Genomic DNA, 21,250 nt, shown 5'->3' on the forward strand with positions numbered 1-21,250 from the left:
TATGAAATCCAACTAGTGGATGTTGATCTTTAACAGGATCAGTGAAAACTTGTAACAGGAGAAGCCTGCGAATCACCAAGTCATTAGGATTCATTACCTGGGAACCTCTGGTATCTGGAGCAAATGTCATGACAATACATTAGCTAGTTGTCAAATTATTTCAGTTTGGAGCAGAGTGGTGGACTAACACACACAAATGACGTTTCCATCCATTGAGCCCCGTCGCTAGTGTGGTTAAAAACATGACTCAGCCCTGGAAGACGAGACAAAATAATATCCTCTCTTCGTGTTCACAGGAGTTTCAGGCGTCTGTTATGTAAACCACAGAAGAAGAATCCATGTTCTCACCAGCTGCTCCCTGAGTCACAGTGGGAGCTGGGTCGCGTGGGTGTCTCCTCTGATGGCGCTGTGGTGGAGGGGTCTCCCAGCTTACCCAGCAGGGCTGTGTTGATGGGTATATAGTGCTTCCCCTCCTAAATCAACCAAACACAGACAGAACATCTCAGACTACAGCCTTATACTTACAAGATGCAAATTAAAGAGAGACAAGGGGTTTAATTGAAGTAGAGTGATGCTGCGTGCATGATATATAAACACACATTCACAAGCCGTGGCGAGCAGCCAAAGAAACTAAGGTCACACAGAGTAAACCTATGGTGATGCTGTTAGAGGCTGTCACACTGTAACATTAGCCTTAGTAATGAGAGTCAAACCCCTCAACTGTTCCAGTCTGGACTTTTTCTTATGTAGGAAACTGTTACAGACTCATTTGTAAAGCAGCATGTGTTCCACTTTCTTTAATTTCCTGCATCGACCTCAGTAACACCCTATTTTTCTTTCATCAAAAATCAGTCCTGCTGCTTTAATAGTCGGTCCCTGGTTAGGTTACACTGTACCGGGCCATTAATCATTTTCAGATCACATTTGAAGGTTCGACTTGATCCAAAACAGACAATCCAAACCCTTTGTCATTCATTAGAAAAAAGTTATTAAGATATCAATTATTAATTGTTCAAAATGTCCCTTGGGCTGCCAGGAGTCTCTAAATCAAAACAATAACAAAAGGCCTTGTTTGTTGATGCCGTGAAGCAGTGTTGGTTCAACTGTAAATCATGTTCACAGATGAGGTGATGTATTAATGTTCATATATGTATATAATCATGTGATCATTACAAGTGACCAATACAATATGGATAAATCAACAAAACATAAAATAGGTCCAATGGTTTTCAGACATTTTAATCTAGAGTTGTTACATATTATATATTTTATCACTTAATCTGAAAGGGACTCAGGGACAGTAACATTCAAAACTGACCCAGTACAAAACGTGGTGAACAAACAGAGAGAACTCACTGGCAGCAGTAAGATTCAACACCATTTGACGAGCAGCTGCAGTTAAAAAGAGTAGCAACACGTGAACCATGTGTTCAGAGTGAATCTGCTTGGATCCACTCCTGACACACACACGACCCAAGAAATTAAAGTTGATTTAATGTTGAAATGTATATGTGCATATTTATATGTAAACATTTCCTTGCAGTGTAATGCTTGCATTAAACAAAATGCTGGGATTTTCCTCAAATGGATATTTGTAGTTGCCTGATAAGTGACAAATACCTCTTAAGCTGTCTGACAGCCTCGTAAAAACAGCAAACTCCCAACAACATAATTCATCCCAGACAATGTTATCTCGCGTCACATGAATTATTACAAGGCTTTTTCATGTGTTTTGAAGTTTGGTTCCTCTTGTGAAGTTTTGCCATTTTAAAGCAGCCAAGTGTTTTGGCTGAGCATTTCTTCCCCTTTGGATCTTCTTCAGGCTGCAGGACCTCTGGTCATTCTCCAGAACTAGAAACTAATATTATGAAAACTGTAGTAGTATGTGAGGATTTAAAGTTATTATTTATTTAAAGTTTTAAAATTTTGTTTCAATATTTTAAGCAAGAGAAAATGTTTCCACCATAAACCTTCTGTTTGATTTCACACCAGAGCTCAACAGCTGATGATAATAAACTCTACATTCCTGCCATTTTTGACACACACCTATGAAACTGATGGACCATTGACCATGAAAGTTAAACAATACATAATATTTGAGTAATAACATTTGATCATACCTGCTGCACACTGGCCTGAAGCAGGTCTCCCAGCCTTTCCACCAGGTCAATGAAGGTGGGTCGCCCCTGTGGCTCCCCATGCCAGCAGTCCAACATGGTCTGGTATCTGCAGGTAGAGAATGCGATACAACCCCAGCAAACTGTAAGATCACTCACTTAATGCCAAGAACAACAGATTGTACATTTGGGTTGTCATATTGCAAAATGTGACAAAACTGAGAAGTGGAAACACAGCTAGCTCAGAATTTGTCTTTTCACCTTCAGTAAACAAACCCCTATCAGTTGAGCAACCAATGAATCTGTGTCACCTCTAACTCCAGTGTCATCTAGAGCGTTTGCTCATATTCTGCTCTCTGTTTTTAGGTGGTCCTGAGACTCTGGGGTTGTATCTGATTCTCACCTGGTCTCGGGTGTGAGGACCAGTGAGAGCAAGCAGCCTCGCTCAGGTCTCTGACAGGCTGTCAGCGTCTCTGCCCATGTGGGAAGACTCAGAGCCTTTATGGGAGTTTCCATCCCAGAGGTCTGTCTCATTTTGTGGAGGAATTTGGGAATTTAGCAACAGAGCACCGGGGCAGTTGTTTGAGTTGCGTTCACAGCATTTCACAGATTGGCATCGGGTGGTGATGGAGCCCCGTCCTGTTCCTGTTGCAGCAGCCACCTCTCTCCCCACAGGAATCTTAAGTTTTATGCAAGTATAGTTTGAGGACTTGTAAAAGCAGATGGTCAAGAACACTGTTGCTTCTGTACTGACCCCCCACCCTCCTCTCCATCTGTGTGCAGTGTCTTCTCAGTGTTGTCAGGCCCCGGCTGAAAGAAGCTGAGCGGCTGCGATTCTCATGTTAATGAATGTAGAGTACAGTCGCCCAGGTGGTAGCCCTCCTAACTGTGACAGGATGTGGAGAGTATGATCCCAGCCTTTATGCATATCAGTCAGGGGGGAAGTAGAGACATTGTATGACTGTACAATTTAAACCACATTTCCTGCCGGTCCCGTAATGACAATAAATAGCCTGCCTCCGCATGCTTGGGTCTTGAGGGAGTGTGGTGTTTTTGAGGGGGGGGGGCAAGATTCTGTAGTACTGAGCTACTTTCGTCCGGTTGGGCAAGTGTGGTAGGATGGGAAGTGAGCATCCTTTTTTATTGTCCTCCCACTCTCTGAGCAGCATCCGCTACATTCCTGACGAATCTGTGCTGCGGTCCCACAAATTAATTGCTCAACACTGCCTGCAGCCTCACATGCTTTTCATCATTCATATATTATAACTTTGTGGTCGGGGTCAAGGTGTCAAAACTTGAGCTTAAAGACGTTCGTGATCAACTGCAGACCTCTCGAGGGGCGCAGCAGATTTCACCCCACCGACTCCGAGTGCATTAGTGTGCATCCCGTTTAAACTGATATCAGCGGGTTTTATCTGGGCTTTAAATTAGAGGCAGCCTTCATCAATGGACAGCCTGAACCAAGACGGAAAGTACGAAAGATTCTTGGCACCATCGAGTCTGCATCTACAGATCTTATGCACCGACTGAAACGTAAAGTCTGGATTGGATTTTGTGCATCATTTCCAATCAGCATCTCCTTCGCAGAGCTGATAAATTCATTCACTTAGCTTAACTTGGCACACGTTGCTGTAAAACCCTCGACCTTTTTGTTGCCACATCATTATTAAGCAGAAGTGCAGAATTATGCTTTCAAAACAAATAAGATTTGTGAAGTTTGACTATATGATTCATTTTAAATTAAAACCAGACACAACATATGCACATATGCACCAGACTGTGATTGCTGGATCTGGATCGGCTGCACACATTACAGAAGAGCCAAAGTATTCTTATTACAAAGTGTAGCTGCATCACTGACGCCAAAAGAAGAGGACTCTCTGTACTCGCTCCATCCACCAGCTCAAAAACGTCTCCAGTCTGTGACTCTTCTCATTGTGGAAACCTATGGCTCAGTTACAGCTGCAGTGTTGTCCATCAGCAAATGCTCCAGAGCTTAAAGTTTGCCTCTGCTGAGCTAATCAGTAGCAACTGTTTCTTCTTGCAACATTTCAGAGTAGGGTTACCCATGATTCTTATCAGCCACCCCTGACCTTCGGATTCTACCAAAGAGAAACAATGCCCTCTCTCAGGTGTATATTGATAGGGGCGGTTTTGACTCGCTGCTTTTACTTTCTTGGCCTTCATAAGGAGAACATGCTGCTGTAGTTGCAACTGGCTGAGAAAAACAAAACCTATCTTTCTCTCTATAGGACAATCCCATAAAATTATTGATCAGACGAATATGATGAAAATACATCTGACATTTTTTTGCTAACCTAAATTTTACAGGTTAAAAGTACATCCAATAAAATTGCTCACATTTCAGAGGAAGAGTATTCTGGCGCTCTCATCCTTGTCCCGTCTTTCAGTCTGCAGCAAAACTCTTCATCAATTTGCACACCAGGGTACGGGGACGCACCTGGTAGAGGAAAAAAGGGGAGAAGTTCATTACGAAGTGCAAACGGGAGCCTTCTTGCTGTGAGGCGACAGTGCTAACCACTGCACCACCATGCCATGAGGTACTGTATGATGTATGTATAATGAACCTGTGACTTTAAAACTTGTGAGTATCAGTAGTTTAGTTTGACTAGTTTATTCTAATAGGCTCCAAAGAAATATCAAACGGTGCCATAATTTATAAACGCTGGTTTCACAAATTGTACAAAACAGTGTTTTCAGAATGATTAAAGTTAAAGAATGAAGAAGACTGTGGATAATCTGATAATGACGTAATAATACGTTGGAATACAAAGTCAGGAAGAGAAATAAGAGAAGTCAAGTTTGTTAGACGAAACATCAACACCATGTTATAGTTTCCCCTGAGTGAACCGACAACCTACAGGAAACACTACAGTGACTTGAAAAGAAAAAAAGAACAACTTCACCATGTTCACCGTTACACACAATTTACATCTGGAATGTGAATACTGACACATTCAACCCCAACGTGCCCCAAAGATCAATAGTATGAGTGATTTTTGGTTCACTCATGATATACAGTAAATGTGTAATATTGTTATAGTTGGACTGCTGCATTGATAATCTGTCAAATGTGTCACTCGTCGACCAAGAGGGAACCACCGCTAATTTGATTTACCTTTGAACTAATGTTGGTTGTGAAATTTGAATTTTGAGCCAAAACCCACTTCATGCTCGGCTCCCTGTGAAAACACACGTTCTCTGAACACTGAACCAACTCCGATCAAATATCCAGTTTCGTTAGTTTTAAGAAAATAAATCCAACTTCTATGTAATCAACACATTTTTGGAAACTTTTTAAATAATATTTTTGTGTTCTTGGTTGAGTTCCCTCACACAATATCAAATATCGTCTCTGTGGTCACGCTAATCCATCAGGAAACCACATATTTAGCTTAGTAGTGACCATGAAGAACTCTCAAGAGATAAAGAGAACAAAGGAACTAAATCTGCGGTATGTGATCTATTAACTTAAGCTTTGATGTGTGTTGTGCAACCTTTTCACTCTAATGAGAAAATACTCCTTATCAAGACCCTTTATAACTTATATCAAAATACCCACATTAATTTAGGTTGCAGTCGATGCAGACACTACCACAATGACAGCTGGTGCACACACAAGCAGTACTCCAACTGTGGGCTGATGATTCTTGACACCCAAGATTTTGAACTGTCTCAAAATGTAGTAAACACCTTACAGCAAGCATCATGGAGCATTGAATCCTAATAAACAATATTTTAAATCAAAATTAAACTTTTACAAGGGACATAAAGGTTCTAAACTAAACTACAATGGCCCTCACTGATACCACCGCTCACCCAACACTCCCCTTAAATTAAAACTGCACCAAATTTCACTTACTCATAGATAACAGTCCCTTAAATATGTCTGGTCTTTATTTCATTAAGATCATGAAATATTGCCTGGTAAATCTGTGGGAAAAAAGCCCTATCTTGTAAAGTTAGAGATGATTTACGTGTATATGTTCAGTATGTTTCTATATCTAAGATTAGTTTTCACACATGTGTTGTGGAATGTAAAGTGTTCTTGTGCAACTGAAGTGGATATAAACTTTCTCCATCTGTATCTCATGTGCTCAGGGTCCTTATACACATATCTATAGACATACCTCATTATAGTGCAAGTCTAAAGTTATCATCCGTGTTTTATGATGAGATTAAATATTCTGTCATTTACATTTTCTATATCATGATAAGACAAATAATTTCTGTCATATGTATTATAATAGTGTATATGTATTGTGACAGACACCACAGGGACCTGTTTCACGTCTGGCATCAACACTTCACTAACAAGATTTGGATATTGAAACCCACAGACTGGAACTGACACACTTTTGGTTCACGGAGAGCGATCTGAAAAACACACTTTGGTTTTACTTAAAACGTCTGACCTCCGACTGGTATCAGATTGCAAAGCTCATTTCTTTGCCATTTTTCTTGGTCATTCTGTATCTTTGTCTCCTGATTTATTCGTCTGAGACGCGGCCAACACTACCAGATGTGTAAGTGTTTCTTAAATCGAAAAATGTGGTGAGAATATGTCGGGAATGGAGAGGAGGGTGCAGAGGGAGCATGAAAAATACGGATAGAAAAAAGTTTCATAATGACGTCAGTGTGCTTTACATTTAAAAGCGCATGCGATTCGACACAGTTTTCCCTCAAACGCAGAGGGGGACAACACTGTATGGCGGCGGTTCAAAAGCAGCACCGTCAGAAAGTACAGCATAGCGATACATCCAGCCTTGCTCCTCTTATGTCTTCCCTGCTTCCCATGGTGACATTTCAACATACAATATTTCATGTTGAGTCTCGCTTTAGAAACGTGTGGTGAGCGCTGTGCCACGGTGCACAGGCAATCACGGACCCACACACAATGCTGACTTAAAGGCCGCAGTGGTTTCACAGCGGGGGCCCACTTTAACAATGACCTGGCTGCTTGGTTACACTGAGTTTGTGTTGCCAGCTGCAAAGAAACGGATTGCTTAAATAGGAGGTGTTTTCTCATTTTAATGGCCCATGCCTGTACTTAAATAAAAAACACAGTCAAACTTCACTAATGCATTGTGCACGAGTGGCATGAAAATTATTTTCTCAGGCGGACAATGTAAGGCCTGGCCCTTTGTCCCTAAGGCACAATTACACAGTGGTGGAAGACAGTTAGAACACAGTGCATCTGGTGAGGCTGTCGGGCTGGGAGCACAGAGAGTCCACTGAGAAACAGCTCTCTTTACACTCAGCCTCTCAGAGACCAGCGACTGACTGAGCTGCATGAACAAACTCAATGTGTAATATTTTGTCCAATACAGTATATTTTTATATTATATAATCGTATATTAAATATTTTTGTATATTCTAGTTTCAACTTGTGCCTAACATTTGTGTTTTAAATATTATAATAAAATGGATTTTTGACTGATGACTTTGATGCAGATCATTTGGGATCTTCTCAATCGACCTAGTGTGAGCCCCCTTTTACATTATCACGGTTCCTTTGCTCCCTTGTATTATGAAACTGAGCCACGACACTTACCCAGAGAGAAGATCTCCCACATGAGAACACCGAAAGACCAAACATCACTCTGGGTTGTGTAGATCTTGTCAAAAATGGCCTCAGGTGCCATCCACTTGAGCGGCAGTCTGGCCTATGAACACAAAATTAGGTAAGAGATCATTTAACTGCTTTATCTCACCAATGTACAGTATCTCACTTATTAATCACTTCTAATTATAATGTCGAATTGGTTTAAATTATGTGAGCTGGTCCTGCTTTTGATTCAGCTAAACCTAATTTGCTCTCCACTTACCAAGGATAGCTGAATTTTCTTTTCTGCCTAGTGAGTGACAGCTTTGTTTCAATTAGAGTATTTTCTCTGCTCTGCTGGAAACACAGTCTGTAAGATGCAGTAGACTTGGATAAACTCACATCTCCTTTGCGCACGTAATCAGGGTCTTTGTAGATGTCCCTGGCAAGTCCAAAATCACAAATCTTCACAACATTGTTCTCTGAAAGCAGAATGTTCCGTGCAGCCAGATCCCGATGGATGCACTAATGGAAAAAAGGAAGAAACAAAATCTCGTTCAGTGAGAAGTTTACATATACGAGTTCAAGTTCTCTGCATGCAAGTGACTTCACAAAGGTACGCGGTGTGCTGAGGCATGGCTGCTTGCAGGAGCAACACATGGTCAAATCATCAGGGATATTACAATAGAAAATTATGTGTTCCATATCCAGGCTAAGAAATGGTCTATAAGAGGTTATTTACAACAATGGCTGCATTCTCTAATCAGTCCCATCCGGTCTCCCCGAAATTATGAATGGCTTTATATGAATTAGATCTGGACTTCAAAAACACAGGAAGTCAGAGACCATATGAGTCAGAACAACAAGTAAATCAGCGGTTGGGTTTTTTAGGTCATTTGTTGTGTATCTGTTCACAATTTAGAAACTTTCAACATGATCTACATGCATGATAACTGCAAAACATTTGACCACTCATATATTAATGTCAGTGTACACAGGCTGTCGGACATCAGTTGTTTAAAAGCTGCACTTAAACATGAATTATCATCGTAATCCTTCACTATGTCAGGTCAAATTTAAATCAAAATAATATTATCTTTAACATTATCTACAAATAATTTATAGACTGTTTTTCATTGTAGAGAAGATGATTTGTGCAAAGAAGAGAATACCTTGCGTGAGGCCAAGAACTCCATCCCCTTAGCGACCTGGAAACTGTAGCAGATTAAATCTTCCAATGTCAAGACTCTCTTATATAAATCCTCAGATTCTGTGAGAAAAAAAGAAAAGATCGTAAAGCTTTCCCAGTTAGAAGGATTTCTCATCGTGGACATATATATATGGCCTTTAAATTTAGGAAAATAATCCTACTCATGATTTTAAACGCAATCACAGGGCTCCACACCTGTCACATCAATCAGATAAGATGAAACAGTAAGAACTCTCATGAGGAAACTGCAAATGTAAAGTACCGGACTACAACCCATCAACTTGGAAATTCATCCTGTCACGTATGTGTCTCCACCTACGCACTGTTTTTAAAACATTCTCTGCAGATGTAAGATAAAAATCTGATTATAATTCCCCCTGTTTTTCAGATGTCAGGTGACACGTGTGGTTATGGACCCAGTGCGCTGGTCGGGGGTCTGAGAGAGGAACTCACAAGGAGTGCTTCCACTGGCCCACCTGAGTAAACAGCTAATCAAACCAGAAATAACACATGAGGAACGACACGGCCAACGTGCCGGTCCTGAGCTGGGGTGCGAGAACAGAGAATCGCTCAGGTCAGGACAGGAAATAAACAGACGCCTCCCCAGGCTCAGTGGGGTGACAGTGGCTCCTGCTGTAGTGATTGTACTGCTGAACAGGAGGAGGAAACGTCCCATCAGAGGGTGGAAAACAATCTGAGGAGGGCTTTCATTCCTTGGCTGGAGGGGTGGAGCAGAGGTGAGGGGAGGGAGACAGCAACAGGGACAAACAGAGGGGGGGAGGGGGTCGAAGGGAAGTAAGACGTGCTTGGCCTTTACCTTCTTCCTCTTCCTCTGAGTCGCAGTAGCTCTTATCTTCGATGAACCCAGAGCTGGCGGAGCTTCCGGTGCTCGCCACGCTCTCCAGGCGGCGCTTCATCAGCTCGCTCAGCTGGCAGGACGACCCCGATGACACCACCTTACCGTCCTGGCTCTGACCAGCACACATATATCATGGTAAATGAGAGGAGTTGAAAGGGCGGCTGTAAACCAGTCCCTACATGCTGACACTATACTGAGCCTGCATCTAAAATGAAGAGAAAGTGAGCGTTCTAAATCACGCAGCTCGTGACTCACCTTGTAGACGAGGAAGTCTTCTCTCTTGCTTCTCAAATAGTTAGACAAATTGCCGTACTTGCAGAACTCCACGATCATCATCAGAGGTCCTGTTAAGATGATACATTTCTTATGATTATTCCTACAGTACGCAATGGTTCACAATAAAGAAAGACAAAAAAGATAGATGAAAATCGAACCCTAAACTGACAGCTTAATAGGAAACATAAAGCTCACCTCCAGGCTTCGTGCAGGCTCCCAGCAGGTTGACCACGTTCAGGTGATGGCCGATGTGGATCAAGATCTTTAACTCTGACATCAGAGCTTTCCGCTCATTGGACGTCGCTCCTCCTGTAATAATGTAAACACAAGAATTGATTCAGTGTATCATTGAATATCCTGACAAATAGGATATACACTTTCACAATGAATAAAATGTTCTTTTAAGCTCTTACATTTTGTTTAAAAATTAATCCCTCATTTTTACATTTCATGAAAATTATAATAAATAACAATCCATCCATCAGCTGTTCTGTTTATCCTGAAGAACTTTTCAGCTTTATCCAGATTTGTTTTACAATAATACAAACTTTCCAAAGAAAAACTATTTTTAAAAATACCATTTGGTGTGAATCACCCCGTAGTAACTATTTATTGTTCTTTCTTTGTCTTCTGTTTCTGTTGCCAGAGGCAATGTTGTTTACAGCAAACTTTTGTAAACAGTTTCTTTTCGCTGCTGGAAACAGATGGGGACTTATGAAACTAATAATGCAGAAGTCTGTAAAAACAGAAAAATATGAGCCTCAACCCTAGAATTTAATGTGTCCCTTCAGTTTGACACAAGTACATGACAAAATCTGCAGTGAACATCCAGATAAGGATATTTTTTCATCTTGTCTTATAAGTCATCAGAAGAAATTCTTCACAGTGTTAAAGGTTTGAGAGAAAGCAAGAAAAAAAGCCTGAACCATGGTAGCTGGATTACTGGGGAATTTAATTTTGAGAGTTCATTAAATAAGATGGAAGAATGATAATATTGCTTTAGGCCGAGTGATACGAAGCAGAGTTTGATGGAGGAAATCCTAAAGATACACGCCAACAAAATTAGACAAATATAACGCGGAGGTGCTCACATTACATAATGAACTATAATATAATGACTTCAACCTGAACTAAGAAAGTCAAGATTGTTTTACGTTTTTCCGACCAATCCGATATTTATGAGCTAGAAGCTAAAGCAGCCAGGGAGTCTCCAGCTAAACCACGGTCAATTTGTGGAGACCTGCTGCTTTCCATTAAGTTTGACCTACGACTAACAACAGCCAAAGTCTGTTACTCTGAGATCTTGTGATTTATGCTGAGACATGATTGATGCCATGACAGTGACCAATACATCTAACCAACAACCCAATATTTCACCCTCTCTGAAACATCATCCTCATACCACCAATCACTGAAAGGTATTCAGTTTGTCTCTCTAGTAATACACACACACAAAAAGGAGAAACATTCACATCGCCACCTGGCAGATGTTTGCCTCCACAAACCAGTCGAGTTCCAGTTAACATCCCTGTCTGACTCCAGACTAATATAATATATGTAGGGAGGACTTTGAAGAAAGTTGTCATAATTAGCGTATGAATTGATGAGTTATGGGCTGTTTCCTGTTTTCATTTTGACCCGACTTTCATGGTTTGTTGTGAATATTTGGAAACACGCAAAGAGGATTGTAAATAATTCTGAAGGCAGGCAATTGTTTCGAAATGTTCGAGCCTCTGAAATGCGGCAAATATGAACAGTTTTTATTTGCTCATTGGGTTTCCTATCTTACACTTTTGAACTCGTCCTCACCTGCAGATCTTGGACACTGGTCCGAACTGCGAGCTCTGCATACACTCAATCTTTTCATCAAGAGCAGGGTTAGAGGTCTTAGCCTTTAGCTCTAACTGCACTTTGCAAAGAACACACATTGCACAATTTGCTTTGACCCGATACACCATACAAACATTAATTGCAGGCACATGTGGTGCAGCAGCTCATGAGTCTGTAACTTGCAGGAGAAATAAACCCCTACAGTGAATGATGTGACGTTAATGCAGGCCTGTCTGTCGTGTGATAAACCAAAGAGGGGAAGGGGTAAGACCAACTAAAGTTTTATCAAAGTATCATATTAGAATTTGGCATTAATTTCTAACAACATGTTTGACATCCTACCTTTCAGCATTTTGACAGCAACAGTCTTGCAGGTCGAGAGCTTATCGATGCCAAAGGCAGAAGCCTCCACCACTTTTCCAAAAGCTCCGTGGCCGAGAGTCTTGCCTGGCGAAGGAAGAAAAGTAGGTTGACATTAGAGCTTCCTGTCCCTGGGTCGAAAAATCAAACTGGACTCTGTCAGTCGGGTTATGGGTCTGTAATTAAAACAACATGCTGGGACTGTGATCACCAGACAGTTTTTTCTGGAGAATTTATGGTTCACTTACGACTGGATGACAGCGCAGGTCACTGATAAGTAATGACCCTACACAGCAGCTGCGGAGACGGGTGACACCTATTCCATGTACCTTCATGTGGCTATTTATGTCCTCACCTTCAAACACTTTAAAGATGAACTTTTAACCTTATCTTTAAAAAAAAGAGTTTTATCTCACTGTCTTTCTACTGCTCATTGCTCTGTTTTTTCCAGATTAACACGTTTCTGGTAGTTTGTGCTATTTAAATATGTTCAAACCAGAACCATGAAACACATGTGAACTTTTTGCACACACACAATATCGTGAGATAATTTCAAAGCATGATTCTCGATGCTCCGGTTTTGTCTAAATATTACTTCAATCACTCAACTTTTTCAGCAATAAAACAAATGCATGAGGATGGCAAGCAAATAATTAATAAAAAATAAAAAAAATTAGCTCACCTAGGCGAAGACGGTCGCGGGGAAACTCCCATTTGTTGCTGTCGTACTGGAGAAGATCGTTCTGCTCCTCGAGGGGACACTCATCAGGGTCAATAATGATAGATGGACCCATCTTGTAGTGAGCTGGTTGCTGAAGGTGTGCGAAACAGAAATATTGTGTTAAAGTTTTTAACAATTAAAAAAACATGCAACAACTCAGATTTTTTATCTTAGGACTAATTTAAAATTTGGTAAATATTCAAAACAATGGCATGAAATTGTAACTCTACACACACTTGGAGTCAAGTAACGACCTCACACAGGCTGCAGAGACATTCATGTTCATACTCGACATCAATGAGGGCACAAAAAAATGTTTCCTCACTGTTTTTGTGGCACAAGCACATCATGTTCTCCTTTGAGGTTACACGCTACATACAAGCACTTCCCAGTTGTCAGGAAATCATAAACACTTGCTAAATTTGTCCTTTCATTAAACTGTATTTCACAAGAAACACTGAGTCAGTCGCTTGCATAAAGTCACTGGAGGCGACTTATTTGGCATCAAAAACAAGACAAGAAGCTCATCTCTTGTGGATCTGTGAAAAAGGCAGATGACCTAAGGCCTCACCTTTCTCAGCTTGCGGATGAAGAGGATAAGCATGAGCCAGAGGAAGGTGGCTGCGGCTCCCGTACACACCAGAATTATTACCTCAACGTTTGCCTTCCCTTCATCCCCTGGAAAGAGAAGAACTGTCGTCAACTATCAGATCTTTTTGGAAAGAAAAAACACTGAGTACTATTATATCAACAGTGGTTTGTGCCGTTTTGTGATCAAAAGAAAACAGACAGTTACAACTGAACAAATTGAGAGCCTGGTTATTCACTGAAGATGCCAAGAATTTTATACCACATCATTCTTTGGTTTATTTGTCTCTTCATAAATTTTCTCTGAGAGATTGTATACAAGATGGAAGTGGAAACACACTCCGCTGTTTACTTCTGGTTTGTTTGGGACATGAATGCCCGACTTTTTTCCCATAGGGTTTTCTTCCCAACACTACTTTTCCAGCCATCCATGTCAACGATCTGAAAGCTCATATCCCTTGAATCTCCCAAAAAGTTTTCCCAGCTCTTATTTCATGCAATCCATAACAAATCAGCCGAAGCAGAACCTGCATACAGCTTGTTGTTGGAATAGGCTTGTGGTGAGGATGGAATGATTTCAATAAGCATCTAGACAAAAGTTCAGCTTAATAAGCATCTGCACAAAAGTGCATAGACCGGCACAAAACTGGTTGCATGGTATCTCAGTTACATTCAGCTTCACATGTCGACGTGTAGTTCATTTTACATGTTGAAGATAGACAGGCACACACACTTTGAGAGACAGGCCTTCTGCACTGTTTATCTCCTGTGTGTTTCCAGTCCCTTGGCTGTTGTAGCAGTCAATCTCTTTGCACTCATTAGTGGACCTCTTAACACTTCACAGAGGTCATGTCCTCGAGGCAAGGACCCTCAGCCAGAGCCTTGATCATAAAACTCAAGAAGGAATTCACTTGGCATTCCTGGCAGCTACAGATTTTCTGTCAGGGTCCATTTTTCATACTGAAGTCGACTCTGAGCTATTTGTCTCTGTGAGAAGATGTTTTGATTGGACATGAGCACACACCGCTTCACACTGAGAAGCCAGTAACTGCAGCAGGTGGGAGTGTTAATCTCTTTTGATGGCGAGGTAGTTATGATCAGAGGGGGACTTACCGAGCACGGTAACGACTGCACTTGTTTTCGCGACACCCTCGTCATTACTGGCTACACACTCGTACAGACCCTCATCGTCTTTCTTCACCCTTTCGATGGTCAGGACTCCGTCTTCTCCCAGTGATATACCTGCAACATACAGACTCTCAGTCAAACTGGTGCCAACTGCTGTCACTGTGGTGATCAATCAGGTGAAACGTTATTTAATTCAGACACTTGAGCTTGTTGAAGTTGAAAATGAACAACCTTTGTGTTCTGTTTATATTGAATAAAATTAGCACAATGAACAGAACTAATCTCATGTTACCTGGGCCATCTTCCACTGGAACACCATTTTTGTACCACATGATGTAGGGTCGAGGAACTCCCAGGGCGTAGCAAGCCAGCATCAGGGTGCTGCTACTGTTCACATCCTGATTCGTCAGATTTTGACTCAGCCAGGGGCGTTTTCTCGCTGCACAGAAAGAAAAAAAAACATTTCCATTGGAGACGCTGTTGATCTTTTACTGTCTAGCTTTGACAATGACTCATCAAGTAGTCAGTAGCATGCCCAGTTTTCACACAATGATAATTTGTATCTATTTAGCATAAGCTTATTATTGATGATAGATAGATAGATATATACAATACAATCAGCTTTACACATCCTTCTCTGACTTACCATCCACAATAAGGGCAGCGTTCTTCAGCTCAACCCTCTCGTGCAGCTTGTATGCCTGGCACTGGTACCCTGCAGTGCTGTTTTTGGACACATTATGTAGATGGACAGCAAGGGAAATGGAGTAGCGGCTGAGCCGGAGACTGGATACATTGGCAGTGACTGTTTGATTCTTGGAGTCCAACCACCGCAGATCTGTGTAAAGATAGCGAGCTGCCCGACAGGTCAGAGTGACGTCATCGCCTTCGATGGCTTTCCGAGGCTCAGTGGTAACTTCCTCGGAGTTATCTAGTGAGACACGTAGAAAATTAGGGTTACAACGTTGTTTACTCTTGTACTTTTCAATAAGTGCAATGATCAAATGGGGTCAATGAGAGTTACTAATTATGAATAAATAGCAATGTCCTGGAACATGTTGCTGGCTGGACATCCTATTTTTGAGATACAAAGCTGCTCGTCACAAGGCCAGGAATGTCAAATTTGCAGTTATTTCCTGTTTCGTCACTGTTAATTGGAAGCACGTTGCCGGTCGACAGTGTCACTGATGGTGCTCCTGCACTCATCCAATTGGAGAGAGGCTGAGTCTGGGCCCCAGGGGAACCAGACTGTGCTTGTTTATTCAGATTGCTGGAAAGCATTCTGTGTTCAGTAAGAGAAGACAGCTGTTATTCTTTTTTTTTTGCGGCGTTCTATCATTCTCAGTTTTCCTCACTTCTGGAAGAGACAACGACTCCTCTTCGGAATTCTATCTCACTCGAGATAAACCTTTGGTACCTGGCATCTCCTCAGATATACTTTCACCTACATTCACCCGAGTCCAAAATCAATACTGTACTCTTCACTCCACTTTTAAGGAAATATGATTAATTCAGTTGCAAAGTGAACAGTGCAAAGTGACACCTAATCCCCAGTCTTATTACATAACTGTCTCAATGGATATGGATTTTTGGGAACATTTGGTAAAGCACAGACGCACATACAAAGTAGAATTTCCTAGCAAAAGTCCCAGAGAGAAAGAGGAAGGACCCTGCAGCAGGAATGCAGTTATTCATAGCTGTTTTTAAACGCGTGCCGTTATAGCACTCCATATGGCTCAGGACATGTTTGCCTCTCTTCCGCCCTGAAGCTATTCAGCTACAGTGGAAGATGGTTTCAATTAATGCCCCCCTCTGGTCTCTTTATTGCACAATACAATCTGCACATTCCTTCCCTGGACTTGCAATTCATTACAGCGTGCACCGCTTGTGTAGATCATCTGAAAGAATCCAGTGCACTGTATATTGCGGTTTGCAATTACAATAAACTCAGTTAAGTATGTCTGCATGCACATTCGACTGCAAATATTTAAATGTTGATGCTTGTGCTGTCGGGTTATGGTGACCCACTTACCATACACATAAAAGGGGATCGTCAGGGTGCTGAAGCCATCCTCATTCCGGGCCACACAGGAGTACTTTCCTGACACGCTCGCCTCTCCAATCACCAGCACACCCAACGTCTAATTGGATCAATATGGCAATTATTACTGATTATTCAAAAGAAATTAACATATTATGACAAATAAGTGCTTCATATCACAGTTTTCTCAAATGTGACTTTACTGTGATTTATCCTCGGGTTGTCAGCTCCTATCAGACTAGTGGGTTGCTGTTAATGAAGGCGAGTAAGAGTCTGCACTGAGCCTCGTCTGTTTTTTACCCTCCAGTGCGTCACATTAATGAAAGGGTACATCTGGAGTTTTAAAACCCACTGAGTTTCCCTCAGACCTGCTCTATAGATCTAGTGCCGCGGCTGTATGTCCATTTCCTGGAAAGCACTTCTAATGCCACACTCAATTTTCTCATCATGCTAGTACAAAATTTTAATGGCTTAAATAGACGAAATAATAAGTGAAACTTGGGTGAGGGCCAGATTGCATGGGGCTTCTGTTTAGTGTTCGTACTGACATCTGTTTTTTTTGGGGGGGGGTGAGCTACATCAAAGAGAATGAATGATGTGGGTGTATTGTCTGGGTGTATGTAGGCCAAAAACTTCCTGGATTTGTATGTTGGGACCATTGGTGTTGACTCTGACACACACAGACGTAGGCCATGAAACAGCTTCAGCGTCCATGTATTTATGGTGTTTAGAACACAAACAAGCAGTAAAAACACGAGTTTTAAAAGTATATCATATTGTCCAAATCATGCTGTTATGACATTTGTCAAAACACTGACGGAGTGGTCTTATGGTATTATGTTTCTGCTATTACTCCCACAATGTAACCCTTAGCTCATAAACAGCCACTTAATGGTTGCACACGTCCTGAGAGGTGACCTGACCAGAAGCACTGTGACCTCTGTGCCCAGGTCTTCCCCATGTGTTTTCCTTATATTATGACCCCGGGCCGGTCTCCCTCTCTACCGGGTCTTCTGGGGGAGCCACTCAGAGGCCCCGTTCCCGGCTACGTTCTAATTCACAGGCCAACACGATTTATGTGATGTGACAGAGATGGAATTCACCTCCAACAAATCCCTATTCTTTTAAACTTCTGCTTGTTATCATTGACCCTTAGTCCCTAACCCACATAAAAGCAACAGCGTTTGGCCACGGGTACTTGAAAACAAGTGCTGCCTCCCTGCTTACTTCAGAGACATATTAGAACTGATGCCTAAAAGCCTATTTACACTTAATTGTTAAGCAAATAGTTGTCATAGAAGAATTGATAAATTGTCTAGTTGTTCACCTGAAATACTGTTTAGGTTTAGATCATCACTGATTCCTCTCCAGTTGTATGCCAATGAATTTAAGCCCTAATTTGAGCCAGCCTGCTATAATGGGTTTATTTAACTAATCCTATGGACTGACTTTTGCAAGATAGTGCAGGTCTGCTCTTCATATGTTTCAGTTTTAGTAAACAGCCTCCCAAGTACAGATGCATGGATTGCATGTTTATGCTTGCATGGCATTATGTGTTTGCTGTCCTCTAAGAAAAACTGACTGACTGCTAGGTTTAACTATGATGCCTCAATACTGAGCACAAATGTAAATTTACTTAATGAATCTTCTTGAATTTATAGTGTAAAATGAATTATTTCTATCTGCTGGCATAGACTGTTTTTGTCATCATATCTTATTTATATAATCCCAATAAGTACATGTTATATTTGCTGAGATGACTCATCTTCACTGCAATGCACAACATAGATTCTAGACAGGTTTATTCTCATCCTTTGGCACATGCATGCTTGAAGCCACATAGCCTCTGAACTGTTTATAAAGCTCAAGTCTAGAGTCAACAGAAAAGATTAACTGATGTCACAACAAAACAATGTGTCGGCGGCCAAGAACGAAGCTGCAGCTGTTTAATCTACAGGTCTTCTTCGTGTGTTTCACTTCAGTAGGAGGACACTACTGAAGTGTATCTTTTAGTTATGAGAGAGCCGGAGTGGCAAGAATGCTCCTTAAGAGATCTTGCTTATAGAAAGGCCTTTACCTCCTTAATTTATGTTGCACATGCACAATATTAATCAATATATCGTCTTCCTTTTAAGATGTACTTCATCATTTACATGATTTCCTGTATTTTCTTGGTTTTATTCCAAGAACTAATCAAGTCTTATTTAATGTGCAGCAATGAAAAACAAAACTGAAACAGAGGGCCTTCTCGTGGGTTTTGGTCACAGTTACATAAGTCAAAAAACTAATGCAGACAATACAAATCATTTTCAGTGAAGGGAAGAACAGCATCACTGCCAGTAGGAGGAAAATTGTGAGGATTTATGGATTTCAGATGTTGAATCTGACTTTCAAGCTCTGGTCTTGGGAGATTTCTGCTTGAATCTGATATTGCTCTTGGATGTTTTGTGGATCTCTACACAGCTTCATCACGTCTTGATTGTTCTCAAGTAAATACTGTTTATTTGGTCACAGCTATTTGTTAACCACATTTCACAGTGAGAAAAGTATCCTATTAGTGTATCCGCCATTTAAATAGTGAGTGGAAACACTACACAGTAAGTCAAACCACATACCTTGTTTTTTCCTTTAACCAGTTCAGGCTTGGCGCTTATGCTCTTAATCCAGTTGTGCGAGTAATTTCCCCTGTTATCAGTGCTGACCGGGATTGGTTCAGTGTAAGAAATGCAACTGCAGGAGAGAAAACACACAATACATGTATTGGACAAGTGTTAGACTTTGAACAATGCAAGTGAAAAAAAGAGACTTTCATGTTGTTTTAATTGGGAACCGGGTGTAACACTAGGAAAGAAAGAGATTGATTTGGGTAGAGTCCAGGTCTAGACCAGTTTGTCTGGGTTATAAAACCTAGAGAAAGGATTTGACCCCCCACCCCCAAACCCTTCACCGCCCGCGGTGGGGAACAATCAGCCTGATGAGAGGAGAGGCAGAGGAGGAAACAGCAACAGCGACAGGAAGGGTTGTGCTATGCGTCACCTCGTACAGGAACACCCCCCCAACATTCTGGCTAGAGGAGATAAGGTTGATCGTAAGACCTTGGTGATCAACAAGGGAGAGAGCTGATAACTTCTTAACCTGGTGATAAAGACACCCCCATGCTTCTGCTTCCTATACTATCAGCCCTATGCCACATCCAACACTGTGAGCTTCCCTCACCTCATCAAGCTCCCAAAGATTTAGATAAGATATGATCTTGAAGGGCGACATGTTTGATTTACAGCGACAGGTACTTTGGCGGGTCAGGGCTGTATAAAACAAACATTTTGCACAATTGGCCTCCCACCAGGCTGTGGCGGTTCCTCTGTCTCATTAACTGGCTGCCACTGCCCAGCCACTGTTCCTAGTGCCAGTCCTGATTATCTTTAGGCCGACAAGAAGAGTCGCTTTGACCCAAGTAACACTCTGCTTGTAATTATCACTAATCTGCCAAGTACAAGAGGGTTTTTGAGATTATTTATTTCATCAAATAATGGAGACACTGGTGGTTTAACACTGTCTAAACATAATTTAGTCTCTTTCAGCCCACAGTGTTGTTTTTGTTAATGGCTTTGAAGCCTGATAACCCAAGGGTAATGGCCCATTGTTTCCCTCATCTTACAACTTGCAGGTCTCCCTCTGTCAATGACGAGCCAGGGTCTCAGGGAACGTTCATCTACGTTTGTGGGTTCACCACCAGTCCGGTATTCATACACGGTCAATCATACACTCAGTCATGTACGGCTTTGTAGCAGCTAGGGGAATCTGAGATTAATATATTCCCCCCATGTTTCCACTTCAGCCCACAGAACCGCTGACCACAGACGAGAGGGCAGCTCTCAGGGGCCGCGTTTCTTTGATTAATTTGTCATATTCTGGGCTCAAGTCAATTCGGTCAATCTTGATCTGCTTTATAGTGGGATCCCTGGGCTGGAAGGGTGGCTCTGGATGATGCACTTACTACATCTGCTGTTAAGTCTGTAATGCTTGATTGTCTGTGTGTTTGTAAATACAACTCCAGTACTGTGGTTGTAAGTTTTTGCCCTCTTACATGGACGTGGGATTTGTGCACAAACATTACATTTGCAGTAAAACACAGAACTTCATATTTACAACAGTAGAGACATTTGCATTGTTTAATGTTGCTCTTAAGCCTGACATGTGGACGAACATGCATATATTCAATAAGCAGTGGACTTTAGGAGTAAAGTGCAACGTAAATCAAATCTTTTAGTCTTTTAGTGGCATGTAATTGATTTGAATGTATTTTAAGTTGGGTATTCATGACTGATATGGTTCTGCTACATGTTAACATTTTTCAAGCATGACAAGAATTTTGGACAAAGATTCCATAAAACAAAGTTCTCTGCCTATAAAACATCTTTACAATGACATTGTGTTTAAAATTAGGAACGTTTTGCCTCTGATACGGTAAAAAATGTTCATGATTGAAGAAAGTTAACAGACCATGAATGCATGAAATCCAGAGTAAGCATTTCTCTGCTTGGAACATAACGA

General features: G+C 41.4%; 1 protein-coding gene across 2 annotated transcripts in view; it reads right to left on the bottom strand.

Moving 5' to 3' along the window:
- Positions 1-21,250, bottom strand: part of kdrl (kinase insert domain receptor like) — a 41,764-nt gene that overhangs the window by 5,412 nt on the left and 15,102 nt on the right. For both annotated transcript variants that reach the window (XM_034598199.1, XM_034598200.1), the window contains exons 11-27: positions 19,312-19,426; positions 16,688-16,796; positions 15,302-15,586; positions 14,948-15,094; positions 14,641-14,769; positions 13,511-13,617; positions 12,901-13,030; positions 12,201-12,305; positions 10,224-10,337; positions 10,008-10,096; positions 9,711-9,864; positions 8,856-8,953; positions 8,086-8,208; positions 7,693-7,804; positions 4,479-4,578; positions 2,121-2,226; positions 349-473 (exon numbers count right to left, since the gene is read on the bottom strand). In XM_034598199.1, coding sequence (XP_034454090.1) covers positions 349-473; positions 2,121-2,226; positions 4,479-4,578; positions 7,693-7,804; positions 8,086-8,208; positions 8,856-8,953; positions 9,711-9,864; positions 10,008-10,096; positions 10,224-10,337; positions 12,201-12,305; positions 12,901-13,030; positions 13,511-13,617; positions 14,641-14,769; positions 14,948-15,094; positions 15,302-15,586; positions 16,688-16,796; positions 19,312-19,426 — 2,148 coding nt within the window. The remainder of the gene's footprint in view (positions 1-348; positions 474-2,120; positions 2,227-4,478; positions 4,579-7,692; positions 7,805-8,085; positions 8,209-8,855; positions 8,954-9,710; positions 9,865-10,007; positions 10,097-10,223; positions 10,338-12,200; positions 12,306-12,900; positions 13,031-13,510; positions 13,618-14,640; positions 14,770-14,947; positions 15,095-15,301; positions 15,587-16,687; positions 16,797-19,311; positions 19,427-21,250) is intronic.

Source organism: Hippoglossus hippoglossus, chromosome 10, assembly GCF_009819705.1.
Source record: "Hippoglossus hippoglossus isolate fHipHip1 chromosome 10, fHipHip1.pri, whole genome shotgun sequence".
NCBI classification, from domain to species: domain Eukaryota; kingdom Metazoa; phylum Chordata; class Actinopteri; order Pleuronectiformes; family Pleuronectidae; genus Hippoglossus; species Hippoglossus hippoglossus.